At 48.4% G+C, this 18,696-nt stretch overlaps 2 protein-coding genes and 1 long non-coding RNA gene across 13 annotated transcripts; 1 reads left to right on the forward strand and 2 right to left on the reverse strand.

The window, feature by feature from the left end:
* The first annotated feature begins 893 nt into the window (after window positions 1–893).
* On the forward strand, window positions 894–9,237 carry LOC108162040. Of its 11 annotated transcripts, none has more exons than XM_017296568.1 (11): window positions 894–973; window positions 1,938–2,492; window positions 2,773–3,327; window positions 3,391–3,513; window positions 3,596–4,609; window positions 4,671–4,980; window positions 5,707–5,846; window positions 5,996–6,001; window positions 6,104–6,988; window positions 7,073–7,213; window positions 7,272–9,237. In XM_017296568.1, the coding sequence occupies exons 2-11, from the start codon at window positions 2,139–2,141 to the stop codon at window positions 7,341–7,343; spliced, it is 3,600 nt and encodes a 1,199-aa protein (XP_017152057.1). In that variant the 5' UTR covers window positions 894–973; window positions 1,938–2,138; the 3' UTR covers window positions 7,344–9,237. The 11 variants fall into 11 exon arrangements, with proteins under 11 accessions (XP_017152057.1, XP_017152125.1, XP_017152075.1 ...); XM_017296636.1 differs by having other exon boundaries at window positions 5,725–5,846; XM_017296586.1 differs by having other exon boundaries at window positions 3,599–4,609.
* Window positions 1,150–1,938, reverse strand: LOC108162092. The gene is made up of 2 exons (XR_001775536.2): window positions 1,281–1,938; window positions 1,150–1,201 (listed from the first exon to the last, which is right to left on the reverse strand). It is a non-coding gene; the product is annotated as an uncharacterized LOC108162092 (long non-coding RNA).
* Window positions 9,238–10,645: 1,408 nt separating the features above from the next.
* Window positions 10,646–17,421, reverse strand: LOC108160132. Its single transcript, XM_017293930.2, has 3 exons — window positions 15,334–17,421; window positions 14,052–14,499; window positions 10,646–13,982 (listed from the first exon to the last, which is right to left on the reverse strand). Exons 1-3 carry the CDS (start codon window positions 16,421–16,423, stop codon window positions 10,931–10,933), a joined length of 4,590 nt encoding a protein of 1,529 aa, XP_017149419.1. The 5' UTR covers window positions 16,424–17,421; the 3' UTR covers window positions 10,646–10,930.
* Window positions 17,422–18,696: the final 1,275 nt, after the last annotated feature.

Raw genomic sequence — 18,696 nt, forward strand, 5'->3', positions numbered from 1 at the left:
GTTGCAAATATCTGAATCTGAAACCAGACGGGTACATATAATCGATTAAACTACAAATGCTAAAACTTTCAACTGCAGTTTTGAATTTGGCGCCACTGTTAGTGCTGCAAAAATCATGTTGCAAAATCCACAATCAAGGACGGTATATTTACGGAATATAGGTATATAATGGTATATTTAGACAATTTTATCAATCTATTTTTTCAAAGGAATTTTTAAGAAGAAAGGGTATAGAAACTTCCATACGCAGGTTTTTTGTAATTTTCGCTCTCAAATCTTACTAACGTGTATCATTTATTTCAATAGATTGCATTTAAATCCTTTTTACTCATTCACTTTCAAACAATTTCCATTTGGCGCTTAAGTTTCGTGGGACTTTTTTGGGCTTTTTCTCTGATCGCCACAATGTTGCGAACAGCACTAACTTGTAAACCGTGTTTTAGTCAAAAACTAACCAATTTTGTAGAAAATTGATTCATCGGCCTAAAATTATGTGGGTAGAACTAAGGGTTTTAGTTAGCCAGAATTATTCAACGGAATCTCTAAATTGAACAAAAGGAACGACTATCCTCTTTCGCTTTTTGTTTTGACCTATTTCGCTAAAACCTTTTTTTTGTTTGAACTATTTCGCTAAAACCTTTTTTTAGACAAGATCCAATAAAAGCAAGTACTAAAAATAAGCCAGTTAAGTAGAAAATTGATTCATCAATCGTATAAAATTATGTGGGCATCGCTAAATGTTCTATATAGTTAGTAATAATCCACGGAAGATCAAAAACGAGGAATATGTAAAAAATAACTTGAATTCGTCAGTATATTTACGGTTTTGTTTTAAATGAGCCGGTATATTTTGGTATATTTCTGACGGGCGGACGGTATTTTTTATAGATAAGTCCGCGGTCACACTGCTAGCAATTCGTTTGCTTTTTTTTTTGCATATCGGTGAAACATTGAGTGCAATATGAATTAAATGGTAAATTAGCGACAGGTGTTGTTGTGCCTGATGATGCCCAGATGCTGGAGCTGCTGTCGGTCGGGGGCAGCTATTGTGCATGTGATCTTTACCGTCTGTATCCGCGTCGTTCCCGTTCCCTACATTTGTTGTTGTTGTTGTTTTCCGGGTGGGTGGCGTGTGGGCGGCGGCGGCGGAGCTGGCGTTGCCAATGGCTCTGGTGCTCATCATAGAACCAGGAAGATCCAGCTAAAACAAAAAAAAAACAGAAAATAACCAGCAAATCTATTGATTTTTAACAATGCCATGGCAATACCCAGACACACACCACGCATCGACATCGACATCTACACAGGCGCGCAAAGGCATCAATTCGCTGATGTACACACACACACACCCTACGCCACACACCACACACACCCAGATGTCTATGTTGGTGTGTGTGTGTTTTTTTGGTGAAGTAACGTCCGTGCCGTGCCACAATTGCAGGCTGCAACAATCGAAAACAAAGGCGAGACACACAGCCTGCAACATCCCTATCCCCCTCCCCCCTCTACCTTTTTGGAGTGGGTGGGTTGCCTTGGTTGTTGTGTCTGGGAGCCAGCCTCCTGCGTTGTACTGTAGAGTTTGTTTTGCCTGCGCGGAATTTTTGGAGGCCAAGTTTACGTGCGCAATCCACACACACACAGTGACATATAGTGGCAGGGAGGGGACACATAAAGGATACACGTGAAGGCTACAGCTACAGCTACTGTGTCCTCTGATGACACGATTCGCGGGCCTTGTTATTGGGTTAATTGGCAGCCTCAGCATCCAGCCAGCCAGCCAGCATTGATTTCTCTGGGCAGCAGCAGCAACAACCTGTCCCTGACTGGTGTTGGGGCTGGGCCTGGGGCTGCTGCAGTTGCAGTTGCAGTGATTCATCCGTTAGATCATCGTGCCAACTAATCACCACCTTCACCTCTACCTTTTCGTCTACTCTCAGGCAGTATCTACTCAGAACGAGGCATGTCAGCAGCAGCAGCAGAAGCAGCAGCAGCAGCGGACGCAGCTCTAGAGCAATAATCCAAGACGGAGAGGAGCATCCACAGCGTCCAGTTCCAGTCCAAGACCATCCATACAGCTGCATTCCAGCAGGATCCAGCAGCCATCCATTGCACGGTGCCAGCGTATACCCCAGGCAGGCATGAATTCAAATTCCTGCAGCGACAGCAGCAACGATTCGATGGCCAATCCGTTGCAAATGAACTTTGGACAGCCGCAGCTGCAGTCGCTACAGCAGGAGCGCTACGTGTGGGAAATGCGAACGCGCAGTCCCAATGTGACGCCCGCCAGCACAGTACTCAACTCCCCGGACCTGAACGCCGAGCTGCCGTACGCACCGCTGCAGGGCCAGTCGCCGGGACAGATGTCTATGGGCTATGGGGAAACCGGCGGACAGATGGCCTCCTCCTACTACTACCAGCGGCCTCATCTCCATCAGATCCGTGTGGGACGTAGTCCGGGCAGTCAGTTCGATGCCCACGAATCCCTGCCGCAGGTAAGAAATCTGTATCTATATATTCCGATGGGGGTTTATCTGGAGTCTCCTCTGACCTTGAAAAGAATATCGAGGAAATGCGCACTCGAATATTTGTGATGAGGTTTTATCTGTTTCCTCTTCAAACCGTCCTCCTAAGAACCACCGAATATTGTACGGTCTTGGTATTGGTCTCCACGATTGGAGACAAAACATTCAACCTGTCTCCAAGTTCTGGCACATATTATTTGCCAACCATCTAACCATCCGTTCTACGTTCTGTTCTATTTTATCTGTGCAGGGTCGTGCCAGTCCCGGGTCGCCAACGGACGTGGGCAAGGCCGATGGCCAGTGCCTGAGGGATGGGGAGATAGTCGTCTTTGACGACATTGACACCAACTGGATGAACAAGGCCGCCCCGGTGATGCGCTCAGACAGCCAGGAGGATATCCTGAAGGTGACCAAAATGATTGGCCAGCTGCCCATAGCCGAGTACGAGGGATCGCCGCGTCGATTTGGCAACCAACCGGCAGCCGGCTCACGCAAGCGACCCCCGGGTTTTCCACAGCGCGTCTCGCCCACAGCGAGCGGCGTCGGTGGCGGCGGTGGCAGCGGCAGCGGCAGCAGCAACCACAATGTGGCCGGCAAGGCCGCGTCGGGCAATCTGATAGATCTGATCGATCACGAGGAGGACGGCAGGACGGCGGCAGCAAGAGAGAAAACACCAGCATTCGATTACTTGTATGAGTTCTCGGAAACGCGCAAGGTTCTGGAGGAGTTCTTCAAGGCCAATCCCGACGATGAGAAACGTTTCGCGGACTACACCACAGAGAGCGGCGATGATGTGCCCAATTCGGTGAGTAGATGACCGTTCAAGAAGAAGAAGGATTCCTCTTAATGAATGGAATTGTTCCTCCAGCAGCAGCAGCAGCAGGAACATCCGGCAACGACACCGATGGAGCAGGCATACATTGGCCAGCGCCTGGCTAGGATACCCAAAGAGGAGCTTTACATGGTTCATCGTTCGCCCAGCAGGAAGCAGGTGAGGACGCGGAGACGGCAGCTCTGACTCCAATCGTACCCTGTCTCTGAAGGCGATCTAAAATATTCCTTTGCTTCCACAGCAGCCGCCCAGTGAACACAACAACGTCAGTGTACCGACTGTGTATCAGGAGCAGCACAACGATATTGAGCTGTATATCGATTCGAATAGCCGCAGCAGCGGCGACCTGGCGGACACCGAACTGGAGGCGAATCTGCGCAGACATTCGCGCAACTTTACCCTCTCGCCGGAGACGACGGACTACGATTCGAACTGCGGCGATTTAGATAGCCTGTCGAATGACATCAACTGCCCCACAGACTACGGCAAGCTGTACACGAGCATGCCCGTGCTGGAGGATGGCCTCAGCAGTGGCCATGCCTCCGATACGGAGAACAATGTATCTGTTGTCTGTGACAAGCAGGCACAACAGCCACAGCCACAGCAGCAGCAGCAACCGACCGTCCACGAGCACAATGGCAACGCAAATGGCAATGGCACTGCTGTAAATGGTGAGCGATTGGAGAACGAATACAACAACAGTGCCAGCCTGGCGACTGTCACAACCGATGCCTCACAATCGGCGCTGATAAGTGACTTTGCCTCGCTGCCGATGCCGATGCCACCGCCACTGCCACTGCCACTGCCCTGCACACCGCCGCAGATTGAACTGCCAGACACGGACAGCCTCGAGCACGAGCCCATGCAAGCCGAACAGGCCACAGCGACTGCAGCGGATTGCGGCGATTGCTGCCCCATGGAGCAATCCCACTATGGAGCAGTCTATGCAGCAGCGGCATCCGCAGGAAGTGCCGTCCAGCAGCCGGCCACAGCGGCAGTGGAGATCCAGGAGGCCATGAAGGAGATACGCACGGCCCTGCAGCGGGCCAAGACGCAGCCGGACAAGCTCAAGTTCTGTGACGAAGTCCTGCCAACCGAACCGGAGTCCCCCGTGTGGGTGCCACGCAAATGCGGTGCGGCGGCAACAGCAACGCCGGCCGCAGCTGTGCCGGAGGAGGAGCCTGATACCGATCTGGAAACGGATCGATTGTTGGGCCAGCAGCGGCACGAGGAGCAGGACTTTTTCTCCGATCAGGTGAGGGTCGGGTCGGGTGATGCCCATTCCAATATCGTGACTTATTTAGATCTTTGCGCAGCCTCGGGCCCCCGATAGCAATGCCAACGAGGGAACGGAAATAGCCAGCAGCAATGGACATCTCAATGGCGGTTGCATTGACAACAACAATCCCAAGCCGCAGACCTATTCGACGGCCACAATTCGGCAGGGTATCGGTACCTCCCTGACGCCCAATTCGCCGGACATTTGCCAGATTGTGGGCACGGCGGACATCACGATCAGCGGGTCCCCGGAGAAGCTGCAGTTCACCAAGAGTCCGACGGGATCCATCAAGTCGTTAAAGGACTCGGCCAATAGCGACAAGAAAGCCAAGTCGCGGAACAAGGAGGGTGAGTGGGGAGGGAACGGCACTCGGAACACTCGGAACGACGCCCCCCGTTTACTGCTGCTGTTGTGGTTCCATTTGTACTGATTATCTCTTTCTCTCTCTCTCGAATATCCTACATTTTAACATTTCACGCTGCAATCCGCGCACTTTATTTCCACCCATTTACATATTTGTGATGTGCGTCATGTAAGTGTCTCTGTCTCCTGCTCAAGCTGTCTCTCTCTCTCTATCTCTCTTGCTACCACACTGTCTACCTCTCACTCTCTCTGTGCCATGTGTCTCATTGTCTATCTCCCTGTTTGTACTGTGGCTTACGAAGCGATCAGGCAGCAGCAGGCTTAAGCGTGAGGCTCCATGAAATATATCAGTTATACGTAGTTCTAGATTATAGTTTATACGATAGTATATAGGATATATTGGTAAGGAATTGCTTCAAGTTTCTTTGGCTTTCACTTTTTGCAGCAAGAATAGGGACACACATTGATGGGATTAAATGATGGATTTTGGATTCTGTAGAAGGGAAAGGGCCATCGATTTCGGTCTACAATTAGCCATTGAGTTGATAGATTAGTTGTTTTTGAGACTGTCTCCAGCGAAGAGCGAAGAGACTGAAGTAGCCTGCCACTGCCTGAACGTGTCAAAGAGTGCATCAACAGGGCAGTCACATTCGCATGCCGCCTGTACCTACTGTATGCCTCATATATCTAAATCTAATCGTATGTTTTAGGTCTATTGGAACCCAAAGTTCTCATTGAGGGCGTACTCTTCCGCGCCAAGTATCTGGGATCGACGCAGCTCGTATGCGAGGGCCAGCCGACCAAGTCGACGCGAATGATGCAGGCCGAAGAGGCTGTGTCCCGGATCAAGGTGAGTGTAACCGTGACCCCCGCACCGACACGTAGTGGCCCCATCCTACCCTACCTCATTGCTAGGCTATTGCTATGTGCTAAATGTGTGTCGTGTCTAAACTTTCTCGTTCGCTTTTCTCGTTCCCTGCTGCGCATTCCTTTTGATAGGCTTTGGTAAGAGATTGTTCGATTGTTAATCCCCTCTCCATGGCTGTCCGAAATCAGCAGATACTGATCTCTGTTTTCTGTTTGTATTCATTTCCATCGTCCATGTAGGCACCCGAGGGCGAGAGCCAGCCTAGCACGGAGGTGGATCTGTTCATATCAACCGAGAAGATAATGGTGCTAAACACAGACCTCAAGGAGATCATGATGGACCATGCCCTGCGCACCATTTCCTACATAGCCGACATCGGGGATCTGGTGGTGCTGATGGCCCGTCGCCGGTTCGTGCCCAACAGTTTGGGTGATACGAATCCCAGCCCCGGTCCAAATCCGCTGGGAAGTGATTCCCCCAATCCTCCGCTGGCGGCGGCGGCCATCGAGGCAGCAGACTCCTCGCCACCAAAGGAGCCCGCCCAGGTGCTGCACAATAAGCACAATCGGACTCCGAAGATGATCTGCCACGTGTTCGAGAGCGATGAGGCGCAGTTCATTGCGCAGTCGATTGGCCAGGCCTTCCAGGTGGCCTACATGGAGTTCCTCAAGGCCAATGGCATCGAGAACGAGAACCTGGCCAAGGAGATGGACTACCAGGAGGTGCTCAACAGTCAGGAGATCTTTGGCGACGAGCTAGAGATATTCGCCAAGAAGGAGCTCCAGAAGGAGGTTGTCGTCCCCAAGGCGAAGGGCGAAATCCTTGGTGTTGTCATCGTCGAATCCGGCTGGGGCTCGATGCTGCCGACGGTCGTGATTGCCAACCTAATGTCCACCGGGGCTGCCGCCCGTTGCGGCCAGCTGAACATTGGCGACCAGCTGATAGCCATCAATGGCATGAGCCTGGTCGGTCTGCCGCTCTCCACCTGCCAGAGCTACATACGCAATGCCAAGAATCAAACTGCCGTCAAGTTCACCGTTGTGCCCTGTCCCCCCGTCGTCGAGGTGAAGATACTGCGCCCCAAGGCCCTGTTCCAGTTGGGTTTCAGTGTCCAGAATGGCGTGGTAAGAGATTGATAGCCCCCTGCCCCCCCGCCTCGCAACGATTGCTTTCTTCTACTAAGTGCCTGTTTCCATGCCCTACCCTAGATCTGCAGTCTGCTGCGCGGAGGAATCGCCGAGCGCGGCGGTGTCCGGGTGGGTCATCGCATCATCGAGATCAACAATCAGAGTGTGGTGGCCGTACCCCACGATACCATTGTCAAGCTCTTGTCATCCTCTGTAGGCGAGGTAAGCGCACGCTGCATTTCCATTCTCTTTTCTCCTTTCACGTTTTGCATTTCCTCAGATCCTGATGAAGACTATGCCCACGTCCATGTTTCGTTTGCTCACTGGCCAGGAGACGCCTATCTATATATAAAAAATATGTATCTGCTCACACACGACCCCCCGCACTCCGTTGGAAGCACTGTACCACTGTAAATCGAAAAGTCTCTAAATGCACTCGATTTCTCTTCAATTGAAACACCTATCAATCATCAGCTTTATATCGAGCCGTCTGTGTGGAATCGATGCGGATTCGAACAGTTGTCACGCGACAATAACTGCACCTAGAATCGATCCGGGTTCTAACTGGATGAGCCTCAAAATTGATCAACTTTAAGTCGAGCAGCTTTAAAACAAAACCATGCATTAATATCGATACACGGTTAATCGATTTGTAGCCTGCCAATCATCGAAAGCAATTAAACGCCAAATCCCGACAAAGTGCAGCTGTTTGTGGAACAAAGCAAAGCAGAAACAGCTTTAAAATGGTACGTCTGTGAAACGTAGCGAATGTAAATCGATTAACTTTCGATGTAAATCGATGAAATGAAATGGATCGCATCGCTATGGAAACAACTCGCACTTTGACTACAACACTTTAATCAGTCTCACTCAGTGTTCAATGCTTTTTGGTTGCTTGGCTTCCCTTCCGTTCGCTTGTCCTTCTTTGTATATGAAAAAGACTGAATTTTGAGATAGTGTGTGCGTGCGTGGATGGATGGGGGTGTGTGTGAGTGCGAGTGCGCGTGTGTGTCTGTGTCTGTGTACAGCAAAATACTCAAATTGTAAAGTACTCAAACTCAACCTGTCTCCTGTGTCCCACGAATGTCCCCCCTTGTCCACACCCAACCAAACACCTCTCCTCATGTATAACAATAGTTTAAGCATTCGATTGAATTTACTTGCAAGCAATTTATTTATTAGCTATGATATGATTTCCGTGTAAATTAACCCTAAGCTTACCGTATTTAATATTATTTTTTAACTACATTTATAATTTCGATGAAAGGAAACAAAACAAAAAACACTTTATGCCAAAAAGAGATACGCTATAAGGGATATGTACGCGATAAGCTGAGTTTTCGTTGAATTTTTATTGTATAAAGAGAGAGCCGTTATGGATTATTATTGCAATACCGAGATATCATAATTATATTTATAGCATAGCATTAGTAACCAAAGCCATGCCTGCAACAACCACACAAAGCCCGCAATACCACAACAACAAAATAAACAAAACAGAAAACAAAAAAATGCATTTAAGAGCGTCAAAGTTAAGCGAATGTTTAAGATTCTGTATCTACTATCTGATCTGTATATGTACAAGAAATCTACACACTTCTCGATCGAATTATTGCCATACACACACATATGTTATGTACACATACATATGTACTGTACGTACGCTTTGCATAGGGGTATCTGTATATGTATTTGATATAGAGATGAATCGATAACAATAAGCAAAACAGCAAAAGTAATACGAAGAACAATAATTTCAGCATTGTCTAGTTTCTGTTAAGCGAGAGGATACATGTATAAGAATGGGATCCCAGGATCACGAGAATATCGAGTGCGAGTGGCAGCAGCGAGACAAAGTTAGCGAGAGGAGGAGATCGAGAGAGCTTATTTTTGCATATTTAAAACAATGAAGATTAAAGATGAAGACAAAGATGAACAAAACAAACAGCAAATCAACAAAAAAGCTAATATTGAAATCCACATATAGACATATGTACGTATGTTATTAATCTAAATGGAAATGACTAAAGAATATTCTAAATATTTCAAGTGCAGGTAACAAAAAAAAAAAAAACAAAAAAACGCAAGTTAATAATATTTATATATACATATATATATACTTCTGATCGCCATTCGGAAGCGCAGGCGCAATATTTTTGCAATACACAAACACACACAAAAGCCACAAGACAGAACAATTGATGAATAAATTTCCAAACCTACTTGGACACAGCATCACCAAGAAAGTCTACAACTCTCTGCTACTGCGCCTCTAACTAACTTCTAAAACCAAACACTAATCGTATACTACTTAATGCAATTTATTTATTAATATTTAACACATGGCAGAATACAGCAAACAAAATGAAACAACAACAAATAAACTACATTTATACACAAAAGCAAATTCAATTATATAGCCGGTTCGGGATGGTTAGCGATTGCCCAATTTTGAATATTTCTGTTCGCCTGATATCCCAGATCTTAAATTTTTCGTTTTTCACCATTTTGAGTGGTTGACAACAACAACATTTTAGACAACAACAACCCTCAGCTTGCGAATGCTTAAATGGCAGAAAACGAGAAATTTCCGATGAGGGATACCAGGCGAACAGAAGTCAGCGGCAAGCAACTTTAGCGATTGAAAAAATGTGTTGCATACTTATGGGGGAAACTAAAAACAATATTTTTTAAACCAGCGACCGACCTGTTCTGTTCGCCTCGCATCCCAGATTTCAAAATTGGAAAATCTCGGTTTTGAGTGCACTCAAATTTAGCGTTTCCATGCGAATATCATCCCTGATTCGGTCGATGGAAAATTTAGCTGATCTGCCTAGTACGGCTTTATTTTAAAATGGAGCGCTACAATAGCAGGAGCGAGAGAGCTCACATAATAAATATCCAGAACTAGCTATGAAATAGCTGGTTTGCCAGTAGTGCGGACAGAGGAAATTTTAGGTGTGACCGTAGGCTGCAAGTTCGATACGCTTATTGTTATCGGCGCCAGATTCGATATTTTCTCTCAGATCCGAACACAACACAAAAATTAGCTGTGATATTATGAATACTATGGATTCATGCATTCCTCTTATTCGCTGCAAAAGCCGAGAGAAAAACTTTTCAATTTAATTATGTAAAAATATCAATGTATTTCATAAGATAGTCCTAGATGAGCGACCACGACGACATGAAATAAATATATACTAATTAAAACGAGGACCACCTTCAAGAGATAGCATCACACATATCAGAAGAAAAAAATAAAATATATACATATATGTATGTATATATATATATTAAAATTATTAGCATCTTTTCACTGTTAATTTTACGCTCAATGACGAAAACTTAATTACTAAAATTGGTATTGGCTTAAGTTTAAATTATTAAATAAATACAATTCCGATTGAAAGTATTATTACGCGAAAAAAGATCGGAAACGGATGTGGATATAATTAATATGTGATGTGTTTGCGTTATTACAAAAAATATATATAGATATATATCTTTAATATATCGGTCTACACGATGAATTTATTTTATACCTATTTTGCACTCTGCATAATATATATACATATGTATATATATACATATATATACGCTTTCGTCTGTGCATATATATCGAATCTCTGAATGGGTGCGTGTGTGTGGTGGTTTCAGAACTAATATTTCTCTATTTACAACAAAAACGACACTGATATATGTTTGTGTGGGGAAGGGGCTGTTGAGGTGGGATGCCTCGGGGTGTATGATAAATTTAGGCAGCTATTTGGCATTTCTCATAATTTAACAATGAAGAAAAATATGTATATGTATATATATATATATATATAAATTGTGTTTGTCCAAAATGGTCAGAGGATTGATGCACCTCATGCTGCTGATTTGTACTTGGAATTGCTCCCGCTGTGTGCCCATATCCGATAGAATCACATCCGATCAGCGCCTGCGTGTCGTCGCCTGTTGCTGATGCTGCTGCTGCTGCTGCTGCTGCGATGTGGCGGCACCTGATTGCTCTTGATTTCCGCCTCGATTGCGCACACTGTAACAGCTGATGGCTGTCATCATCATCCTATGACTGGTGATGCTAGTGCCGCCGCCGCCGCCGCTGCCATTGCTGTTGCTGCTGGTGCTCCCCGTGCCGGGTGGCGCTCCTTTTGCCACCTGCTGGCGACTGCTGCGCAGGGACCATCGTTTGTTCAGCTGCACAGCGGAGGCGGCCATGGCCGCCGTGTAGGCCCGGGTGCCAATGGCCAATGTGGGTACGACTATGTTGAGCTTTTTAGGCGAAGGCGGTGGCCGGGCAGAGATGGCACCCGCTCCATTGCATGACGATTGCAGACGCGTCGGCTTGCTAAACGGTGATGGTGTATTGGCGTTCCCGCTTGACCCCCCACCGGTCATAGCGGCATTCAGTGTACTCCGGCGTAGGCTGCGTCGCTGTTCGCGCTCCTGTTGGGTGCGCTTGAGGCGCCGACTGGCAGTATTGCTTCCGGAATTGCTGCTGCCACTGGCACTGGCGACGACGCTTTGTGTGCTGGTGGCTCCTCCTCCACCTCTACTATTCACATTCACAGGCAATGGAGCAGCTGTCGCTCCATTCACGGCTGTGGCTTCCACTCCCACTGTTGGGACATTCCTTGTCCTGAGCGTCCGTTTGGTCATGTCCATGCCGCCGACACTGCAGATGGTGCTACGCAGCTGGCGCTTGTTCACAGTTCCCGCACCCCCGCTGATGGCTAGGGTCTGGCTGCGGCGAGTCATCATAATGGAACTGCTGCTGGTGTTGCTGCGGACGGTCCCATTGGTGTTCCCATTTCCGCTCCCGCTCTTGATGCTGCTGCTGGTCGCAGCAATGATGCTCTTGCGGGCAGCAATTACAACTGAAGAAGACGAGTCATTGCCCGCTCCTCCTCCTGCACCTGCGGCTACAGCTGCTCCTCCGATTGCAATTGCTCCTGCTCCTGCGCCAACAGCGGCATCTCTGATGGACGCCGCACTCAAGGACCTGTTCTTGCAGTGCTTAAACACCTGTCGGAGCCGCGTCTGCATGTGCTGGTGATTCTCATTGGGCACATTCCGATATCGACGCATCTGACGGATGCGCTGCGATGTCACAGGCGTGGCTGCCACTGATGCTGATGAGGCAGAAGCCAAATCATTAACCAGAGCATTGGCCCGATCGAGGGATGCTTGTGGTATGCAGTCGACCTCCTGCAGTTTCTGGATCTGTTCGATGATATAATGGACGGCATGGGCATCCTCCTTGCGGATCTCGGCCACTGTTTCACGCACCTGCGCCATCGCTGTGGTTAGGCCTGGCTCTGGGGCGGATGTTGGTGTCGAGGGGAGGGTGGAGCTCACTTGATTGTCCTGAAGGGTGGGCGGTGACGGTGGTGATGACTCCTCCTCCTCGGGCTCTGGCTCGGGCTCCGGTTCCGGCTCTGTTTCCGTTCTTGTTGCCTTCTTCAAAGTGCTCCAACTGCTGGAAAATGTGAAATCTGTTTCACTGCAACTGGAACTGGAGCTGGAACTGCTGTAGGTGGCCTCCATATGCTCCTGCTCCCGCTGCAGTTGCTGCTCCCGCTCCAGAGCCACCTGCTCCTCCTCGGCCCGCTCCTGCTGCAGCAAAGCATTCAATTCCAAGAGCTCCGATGGCTCTGGCTCCTTAGCGGTCGTCTCTTCTTCCTGATGCGCCTGCTGCTGTTGTTCCACGTACTCGGATGGCGTCCAAGTTTCCTGCTCTTGCTCCTGATCCTGTGGCTGGTGCGGATGCAGCTGATGCAACTGCTCTCGTCGCGTCTCCAGCTGTGTGAGGGAGTACCCCTCCTGCTGCTGATAGTGCTGCTGTTCCTGTATAATCTCCTGCATGCTGCGATCATCCATGGCAGCAGCAGCGGCCGCCTCCGCCTCGGCAGCAGCTGCCGCCGAACGGGAACGTGCCTTCTGCTCCTGTTCGTTGAGGAGCGTGTTGTAGGATTCGGCGAAACTGTAATCGGAGCCCAGGCAGCCCACACTGGAGCCGTAGCTGCCGAAGCTGCTCTCCAAATGCTGCTCCAGATGATGCTCCAGTTCGGTAAGCTCTCGGACTGCTCCTCCTCCGCTGGTGGTGCTGCTGCTGCTGCTTGAGGGGGCAGGAACCGAATGTCCGTACATGGCGGCGCGATCAATGAGAGTCCCATTGGAATAGTGATGCAAATGATGCTCCTCTTCCAGAATGACCACACTTTCGTCTGCCTCCGCCTCCAGCTGTTGCTCCACCAATCCACGCCAGGGATACACTCCCGTAGTGTTGGATTTCCGCCACTTCTTGCGATGATTGTGCAGACTCCGCTTGAGACGTTGGGCATCGTAGGAGAATCGCGGTAGCCGCTGCTGCAGCGCAGCTGCAGCCGCATCCGACTCGACTGCCACTTGTTCGGCGGGTTCGATGGCTTCACCCTCGAGATATTCGTCGGTTTCATCCTCCTCCTGCTCGTCCTCCTCTTCGATGGCATAGTAATCAAAATTGCGAAACGGCTCCGGCGGTAGATGCCGCTTCGCCAAGGCACTGTATGGGGCATCCAGAATGTAGTCCTCCTCCTCGATGCAGTGAGCTGGATCTGGACAGCTGTTCTCGCTATCCATTGCACTGTCCTCGTCGTCGGCATCCAGCAGGGCATCCACATCCACATCCACTTCCATATCCATATCGCAGGCATCTCTGCGTGCCGGCGGGCCATCGCAGGGAGATGGTATGGGGGAGGTCTCCTGGGAGGAGCCAGATGTCGTCGACGATGGTGTTAATATCACAGTTACCACGGACGTATTGTCCGCACGCATTTTTTTCGATGCCCACGTCTTGAGGGCCCGATCGACCAGGGCTTTGCTGGGGTTCATCACATCCTGCTCGTTGAGGATCTCGCCAATGAGATGCTGCTTTCGGACAGCGTCCACTGCCTCCTGGGCCGTCACCACATTCCAGAGGCCATCGGTGCCAAAGATAAGGCATCTGCGACAAACCAAAATGGACAAACAATACATTAACATTCGGTTAATACGGCTTGTGGCAGGGACTCACCTAAACATGTTCGGGTCTATTTTAACAACCTTAACATCCGGATCAGGACTCACAACGAACTCCTTGCACCGTGAATTGTAGCTCCAGAGATCGCCCAAGGAGCGGGCCACTGCCAAAAAGGGTATATCGTCGATAACCGTACGCCGACGGATGGGACCACGATGCTGGGGATCCCGTGGCCGATTCCAGACCACACGCGGCACACCACTCTTGATGGCCACCATACCGCCGGACCGCTGGATGCGTGACTTCTCCTCGTGCGACTCCGGTTTGTGGTCGGTCGTCAGCTGTTTGGCCCGCCACTGGCGTTCGTTTGGCTGCTGGTAGCCCAGCACAATACCCGAATCACCCACATGACCGATGTAGATCTTCTCGCGTCGCATAAAGGCCACCGTTGCCGTTGTGCCAGCCGTGCTCAGGTGTCCGTTGGCGGTGCGTGGCCATTTATCTGCAGGAAATCAAAAAAAAAAATAATAATAATAACAGAATGGAATGAGGTGGGTGTATGAGTGTATAAGTATTTGTTTGTTATTCCGGTCAGAGGGCATACGGTGGAAATGGGGACACTTATTTTTCCCCTCTTGGTTTTCTCTTTTGTCTTGTCTCTTTTTTGTTGTTGTTCGTTTTTTTGAGCTTCTTTTCTTTAATGGCCGTTGCGTTTTTTGAAACGCCTTCACGTGTGTGTGCATGTGTTTATAGAGTGGTGCTGCTCGAACTCATTGGGGGCCAACGCATACCAACACTCGCAGCGGGGTTGCCATGCTTGCTGAGAGTACAGCCATATGGCAAGGCCTGTGGAATATTCCATTCCCGCTACGTTGTTGCTGTGTTGTGTGTATGTAGAGAGCGCGCCAGAAACACAAACACAAGCACACACATGCACACATTTTAAGCGGATGGGGTTTTTTTGTGTGTGTGTGTGGGCAGACAATAGAGATGAGCGTAAGTTGCGATTGTTGAGTCATCGTCGCACAGCACAGTTGCATAATTACTAGAGGTGAACAAATGTGAATATAATGATTATTTTCGCGGATATCATATCGACAAGTTTTGAATGGGGGTTGCGGGCAGTGCTGTATCCTCACCACTTTTCGATGTGCGTGACCTGACACGACCCAGTCAATATTCCGTGACTCAATGCTGCCCATCTCTATTGCCGCTCTGCTTTGGTTTATAATTATCGTTGTTTTTCAGCTCTCGTTCGCTCTCTCCCTCTCTCTTTCCACGGCCTTTGCCGTTGTGTTTTTTCTGTGTAATTATTTGTGTGTGCTGCTGCTCTTACCTTGCTCCCGCCACATTGCAAAGTGCGTGGCTATGTAGCCCTCGCGTATGGCTTTCAGCACATCCTCATCGTTGTCCGACCAGAACTGCTTCTGCCTCACAATCTCCAGCATCAGGTGTTCCTTGGCAAAGAGGGCGGCCTCGGGTCCGCCATGGCCATCATAGATCCCAAAGAAGGCGTACTCCAGCTCGTGGGTGAGCGGCGACTCCTGGTAGGCCACAGAGAATTGATCCTCCATGTATTTGCGTCCTCCCTGGCTGCATTGGCCCGTAACCCGCATATTAACGCCCAGTGTGGAGCTGGGTGTGGGCGAGGATTCGATGCTGGGTGTACTGCTGGGGCTGCGGCTGTCGCCTGTGCTGCCGTTGCTGCTACTGAGGGCTTCGGTACGGGGCGGCACTATGGCCTTCGGTTTCCGTTGACGACTCTGTGCCCCACCGCCGCCGCGGGAACGGGCATCCATGTCCAAGGCTGCAGCGGTGCTGCGGCAACGCAGCGTTTTGGTGGTAAACGAGGGCGACGGCCTCGATGTGTGTGAGTCCTCGGCAAATAAATCGAGCTCCTCTTCCTGTGTGGTCTCCTCGCTAGTCGAAAGACTGCCACATGCGGTGGCGGTGGCGTCGGCTGCTAATCCCGCCTCAACAGCATTCGTTTCCAGTGCTGGTTGATGGTTGCCGATGAGGCGAGAGCAGCGACGGGCCGACCCAGAGCCCTGTGTCAGTGGGGGGCACATTGCTGGCTGCTGCTGCCGGGGACTGACAGCGAGGCATGGCGTGGTGGATGAGGGTGAATCCGTATAGTAGTTGATGATGTCGTACTCAAGCTCGGTCGTCTTCACGGCAGGCACAGCCTGTGGAACAGCGGGCACTGGGGCCTGGGCTGCATGCTGTATAGCAGCTATTGATATGGGCCGCACCACTGACCGTTCGATTGCGGATTTGATGAGGCATCTGTTTTTTGCGGCTATGGCGCTGCTGATACTGCTTCTGTTGCCTTGCAATGATGTCGTCGCCGATGCAGATAGGGACGTACAGGTGGACGTTGCTCTAGTTGTTCGCACTGTGGTCGTCGCTTGCATGGTGGGCCACATTTTTGTTTATATTATTGCGGCCGATGCGAGGTTCTTCTTCTTCCTCCTGCCTGCTGGTGCTGCTTCGTGGATGTTGTTGTTGTGTCCAGATGTTGTTGGAGTTGTTGCTGCTCTGCTAGTAGATGTCTTCCATCCGCAGTGTTGTAATTTCTGATGACATTTGCCACTAGACGACAACCGTAAAATAAAACGAGCCAAACGGACTGACTGGCAACTCCTCGCTTATCGAACCGATTGTTGTCCCGTTCTAACATGGAATCCGCCAGCCAATACAATGTGTGCTGTGCTGTCGCTGGGGGTTAAAGCGAGACGCCTACTGTGCGTCTCGGCTATACTATTTGCCTTTCCTTTTGCTCTGGGCGTGTGTGTTTGTCGGTTTGTTTGCCTTGTCCGTGTATGTATGCGTGTGTTCCATCTATGTAGCTTTTAATTTGTACTGCCTGTCCATCGCCGCCAAATTGCTTTTCTGCTTCTTCTTGCTCTTTGAATCGAACATACACTGTTTGTTCAAATTCAATTTGTAATAATATAGCTGAGAATGGGGGGGGGGGATAGACCGTATATCGGGTATTCTCTAGGATAGAACTCAATGCCACAGCTGAGGCCCACAGTTTCACCTTGGCGCTGGATGTACAGGGATATACAGGGTTTCGATTCGTTGTCTGTGATGGGTTGGATAAAGAGCGCGCGCCGAAGATACGAAACTCGTTTACACCGTGTCTCTTCCTCTTCTTAAATCGCATAGGTGGTGTTGTTGTTGCAGCGTCGTTTTCTATCACTGCCGTTCTTCTTGTTTTCAATCATTTTCGTTCGTTTAGAGGTTTTGGATTTACACAATTTTCAAGTAATAGGCACGTACACAACACACACAAACGTACACACACAATAAAAAAAGTACTCAGTGGAAGTGTCGACAACAAAAACAAAGACGAGAAACCAAATAGAAAGCAACCGAACGAATTACTACACATTTGCTACATAACGGACGGAAAAGGAGGGTATGGACAACACGCAAAACGGCCCAGAAAGTGCAGAGCATGCAAGGTGACAGCCACCCCATTTACGAAATGTACCATGGAGACAAAAAGCCGATTTTGAGGTGAGGTTCGTACGAACCTTTAAATTTGCCTTGGCTGCTTTCGCCTGTTGTCCATACCCCCTTTTATAGCCCATTCAAAATGACTACTCAATTTTGCGTCACATAAGCGAGCACTTATTGATAAGATATATGGTCTGACCCTCGGAAATATACCGAAATACGTCACAAATTACAAAACATACCGTAAATATACTGACGAATTTTTATTCCAGATCCATCATATTCCTCGATTTTGCTATTCGGCTTAATCTTACTAGCTTTTCCCGCCAGATATTGCTTGTTTTTAAGGCAAACTGTGGGGAATTCACAATATTTTAGAAATGCGTTTAGCTTTTTTAAGCTGTTTTAATGTTGCCACCGGTGATATATTGTTTTGTATCGATATTTTCCAATACCGCCAATAGTTCACCAGATAATTTAAAAATTCTACATTAGGATGACGTTTTGTCTGTCAACAAAATCGTGTTCGCTTCGAAAAAATGTAATTCGCGCAAATTTGGAGTACCCCAAAATATACCGATATTCATTTAATAAAATGGGAGTGAGGAGGTTTTGGAATGAGGTTTCTTTCTTTTCTGAAGCTAATCCCGCAGAGCTAGATGAGCTAATGGAAATACTGTAAAAAACCTTAAATATCACTTTAATAAAATATTGAAAATGTTCAGCTATTAACGTTTCTTCAAATTAAAAACAGTTATTTTTCCTTTTGAAAAAAAAACAAAAAGGTGGCAGCGGGAAAATATCGAAAATATCGGTGTGGTTTCAGTGCTGACTTTCTTCGATAGCAATATTATTTGGCTTCCAATTTCTGGTGAGACCATGTGCTTATTAATATTTTTAATTGAAGTTTATTCAATATATTGCACCCTCGCAGTATGACCGTACTTTCGCACTTCTTTCAAATTTGAGAAGCGTAATTTTACCGCCACGATCATCCAGCCAACAGTAGTTGTTTGCGTATTAAAAACCGTCCCGACCAAATTTATTTATTTATATATTTAATTTCGTAGACCTTAATGACCATACGATTATTTGTATATCGTTTAATTGTTTCCCGCTCTAAGATTTCGACCTAATTGTGGCCGCAAAATATATGTGTCCGAATTATTCTTGGCACACGTTATATTAGCGTCAAATAATTTACTTTATTTGCAAGATTTAAATGAATGTTGGC

Source organism: Drosophila miranda, chromosome XL (assembly GCF_003369915.1).
Source record: "Drosophila miranda strain MSH22 chromosome XL, D.miranda_PacBio2.1, whole genome shotgun sequence".
NCBI classification, from domain to species: domain Eukaryota; kingdom Metazoa; phylum Arthropoda; class Insecta; order Diptera; family Drosophilidae; genus Drosophila; species Drosophila miranda.